General features: G+C 34.6%; 1 protein-coding gene across 1 annotated transcript; it reads right to left on the reverse strand.

Annotated features, from left to right (window-relative positions):
• Positions 1–233: 233 nt before the first annotated feature.
• LOC111906766 (laccase-4) lies at positions 234–2,810 on the reverse strand. The gene is made up of 6 exons (XM_023902538.3): positions 2,654–2,810; positions 2,344–2,495; positions 2,006–2,250; positions 1,688–1,816; positions 659–1,585; positions 234–554 (listed from the first exon to the last, which is right to left on the reverse strand). Exons 1-6 carry the CDS (start codon positions 2,738–2,740, stop codon positions 424–426), a joined length of 1,671 nt encoding a protein of 556 aa, XP_023758306.2. The 5' UTR covers positions 2,741–2,810; the 3' UTR covers positions 234–423.
• Between the last annotated feature and the right edge of the window lie 1,326 nt (positions 2,811–4,136).

Genomic DNA, 4,136 nt, shown 5'->3' on the forward strand with positions numbered 1-4,136 from the left:
AATTTTATATGGTTTTTTAGTTATCAACCTCAATTGTCATCTCCTGCTTAAAGTTTTCTCATAAATCGTTGCTAATATTCTTATGAGTAAATTTTTTGTAAGACCAAATCCGTTGCAAAGGCTTAGCGACAGATTTGCAGTTAGAGTTATTTTCTGGTTGTGTACTTGAAGGCTAACATTTGTGCGTACAACAAAAGACTTACATAGCTAGACTCGTATTTGAGTTAACCGACTAACGTTCAAATATTTTTTAAAATTATATACCAAAAGTATTCAAAAGAGATAATTTTCTTTTAAGTCTCATATATAACACAAATCACTTGAAAATTTATTGTATAGTGGCTTGAACAAACCATTTAGTTGCTCAAGAAACAAATATATCCTCTAAATACCCAAATCACACTAATTTCCCTTCTCCCTTTCTCAACATTTTGGAAGATCTTTTGGAGGTGGCAAAAGTGACTCTTTTGGTCCTTGACCATTGTCCACCAAAAATGCCATTTTTAGTCCCCACGTCGTATGAACTTCTAAATGGCAATGCATAAACCAAACACCTACAATTAATTCAAATGCAAAAATGTCATAAAAGCAACGATTAATTACATAATAATGGCAAAATGCAATATTGTTTCATTCTCAACAAAGAAGATTACTTTACCTGGATTATCCGCTCGGAATCGGATAGCTACCCATCCACCAGAAGGCACACCAATGGTATTCCTCTCAACCGGGTCGACCAGGTTAAACTTATTCGGGTCCACTTTCGGGTTATAATTGCCTAATCCCTTACCCACAGCAAAGAAATTAAACCCATGTAAATGAACCGGGTGGTTTTCTGCAGCAATAATACCCGTATCCTGTAATACCAATTCAACTGTTGAGTTGTACTTTAGCCTATAAAGCTTAGTCCCACTACTGGTAGCCAAATTTGCCGGTGAAGCTCCGGTATAGTTGAAAGAAACCGGCGGGTTGCCCGGAAAATCAGTAGTGAAGACCCCATTCTTATTAAAGTAATGTGCTTGAAGAAGAGCAGTGGTAGGCATAACAAACGTAACATTGTTAATACTCGCAACAACCCGACTACCATTACCCGCTTTGCAAGTCGGGCACGGGTTGATACCAAGTCCCACGGTGAAATACAAGGAGTGATCGATTTTCAGAGGCACCTTCGCCGGATACTTTTTTGAGTTCAAGCTCCGGAGGGAGTCTACGAAGTTGTTGGCAGTGGCGGTGGCGTTTGGAGGAGGTGGGATGGCTAGGGTAGTGGATGTGGTGCTGAGGGTACCGGTGTAAAGGAGAGTGGCGACGGCGGTTTTATTGTCGACAGCTATAGGTGAGTCCATGAACGGCGAGGCTGCCATCATGAACTTGCCGGCGCTTTTGCTTGCTGTGACGATGACATTGGTGGTTTGGCCTGGTGCTACGACGATTGTGTCGGTTTGGAAGGGTTTTACGTAGGTGGCGTCGACTTCCACCACCGTGAGCTTATGGCCGGCGATCTTGAAGAAGAGTTCTTCATTGAGTGCAGCATTGATTATACGTAGCATGTACGATTTCCCATTTTCGACACTTATTTGAAACCCTCCTGCATGGATATATAACACAAATTTTCGCATTGGATAAACCTAATAATTAAAAAGATTATTCCATAATTAAGTATCTATCCATATATATTCTATATATATACCTTGTGTCTGACAACCAGATATAGGTCCAGGATGGCCATTTATGGTATGTGCATCAGATATGTTTGGGGCCAAACCCGATTTTAATGCTTCATTGATCACAGCTTCAGTGTCTGACTTCCACCATTCTCCTGCAATAAAAACATCGATCATAGTTTTTTCATTTGAAAAACGTCATTCACCATTGACAAAAAAAAGTCGGACCTTTTTCCTTAGCACCTTTTTTCAACTTTTCTTCGCTTCTTTTTTCATTTTTTGGATCGGACTTTTTATTTTATATGTTTAGGAAAAAGGACACCAGTACGTACTAGATCACTAACCTAAGATGACGACCTGTTCAACAGCAGGTTTGGGGAAAGGATAAGGAACTCCAAGTTTAGGTAGAATAACAATGGCGCCATGAACAGTTGCCCTAAGCCATAGAATATGTGCATGCCAGAAAAGCGTGCCCCTTTGCCCGGTTATTGTGAAGTTATATACATAGTTCTGCCCGGGCTGGATCGGGCATTGTGTTATATATGCTGGCCCATCTGCCCATCCTGTTCGCAGTTGTCGTATCCCATGCCTGCAAACACATATAGACATTTTTAATTATTTGAAGACGATGAAGTAATTAAGCGATTTTACTATAAATGAATATGTCAAAAAAATTGTATACCAGTGGATTGAAACATTGTATTTGACATGGTTGACAACCCTTACGAGAACTGTGTCACCTTCTCTAGCATAAAGCGTTGGTCCTGGGAACTGCCCGTTAACTGTTACTATTGGCTTCGTTGAGCATAATCGACTCGCTTTTTTCACTACAACCTGCATTATATCATAAGAAACGATATAAATGAGCTAAATGACACCCTTTTCTGCATGCATGCATGGTTTAGTACTACACTTTCTAAACGTAAAATACCGAAATTGAAAGAGTAAGTAATTAAACTATGGTTAATACAATAGAAAGTGTATACACTGACATTGAAATTGTAGTGACGAACACGACCCTCTATCAACAGCGGGAATATGAAACCAATCACCACTAAAGCTCGAACCCAATGCTCCATTGATGTTTGTTTTTGATCGAGCTGAGATATGATTGAGTGAATAGAGATGATGCAGGTACTGATGAAAGATAGGACTGGCCAACGCAAGCTTATATATAAGTCATATATGAGTTGATGGACCGCTGCAATGTCATTTTTCTTTGGTTAGGTGTATAAGTGTATGAGCCACTGGTTTATCTGATAGAGAGAAGATGCTTGTGTTCTTTCTTAAATCGAAAGCAAAAGGCTACGTTAGAGTAAGTTTTAAATGTTTGTTATAACCATTTCTTACGATTCACACAAAGATAAAGTGTTTAATGTGTTTCCAGGAATAAAATATGTTTGATTAAAATGATTAATTATTGGTTAGTTACTTGAAATATATAAAATAAAAATATCGTTAACAAAATCGAAAGCAGAAAAGTGGTTAATATTATAAAAAATAACTTAATATAATAGTACTACAAATATTATAACATAGAATTTAAAAACATATATATTTTGGTAATTTGGGGAAATGAAAAAAATTATAAATAATTATATCTTACCTACTTGAAATACATAATGGTCGTTGCCTTTGTAATAACATTGATTTAATACGGAAAAGATCACCAATAAAATATATTGTCCCTACTTATTGCCCTATCTTTTTAATAAATAAATAAATAAATCTACCCTGATAAATAAAAATGTTATTATTACTTGTCATTCTCTCATTTATTTGGCCACATGTCATTTTATTATAATTTTGAAATATATTTATTTTCCACTTTTCAATTACTTCATTCTTCATTCTTCATTTTCACTGTATCATTAATTTAGTTTACATAAATTAAACCTATTATAATAACTATTAATTTCAAATTTCAAATTTGAAATTTGAAATTTCAATTTCAATTTCAAATAAATTTACACTTTAAACATTTGTATTTAACATTTTATTATAATAAATCGTTTAGTACACGGGTCTAACAATTAAACACATAATTTTAATTAATTTATTTTTTTGCATGTTTTTTTTTTCATAATCTTCACTTATTTCATATTTCAAATTCAAATAAACTTTTCATTTAATCGCTCCTGTTTAACATTATGTTTTAATTAACCCGTATAATATATGGGTTTCACAACTAGTATTTTATAGAAATTAAACCTAAGTTCAATAAATCTCAAACATCCAATGTAGCAAAAAGGTTTCCCAATTAATTAGAAAGATATTATTGATGTAGAAATTTCTTTATATTAAAAATGGCCTTCATATCTTCTCCTACGTGTCAATCCCGTTAATTCTTATCTCCATCATGTTTAAATTCGTACACTATCATCTCTTTTAGAAAAAATGATGACAAAAAGTTGAATTTGAAAAATAACAGCCTATAAATAAATTTCCCCTCTTAATTATTTTGAAAAGTAATTA

Source organism: Lactuca sativa, chromosome 9 (assembly GCF_002870075.4).
Source record: "Lactuca sativa cultivar Salinas chromosome 9, Lsat_Salinas_v11, whole genome shotgun sequence".
Taxonomy (NCBI): domain Eukaryota; kingdom Viridiplantae; phylum Streptophyta; class Magnoliopsida; order Asterales; family Asteraceae; genus Lactuca; species Lactuca sativa.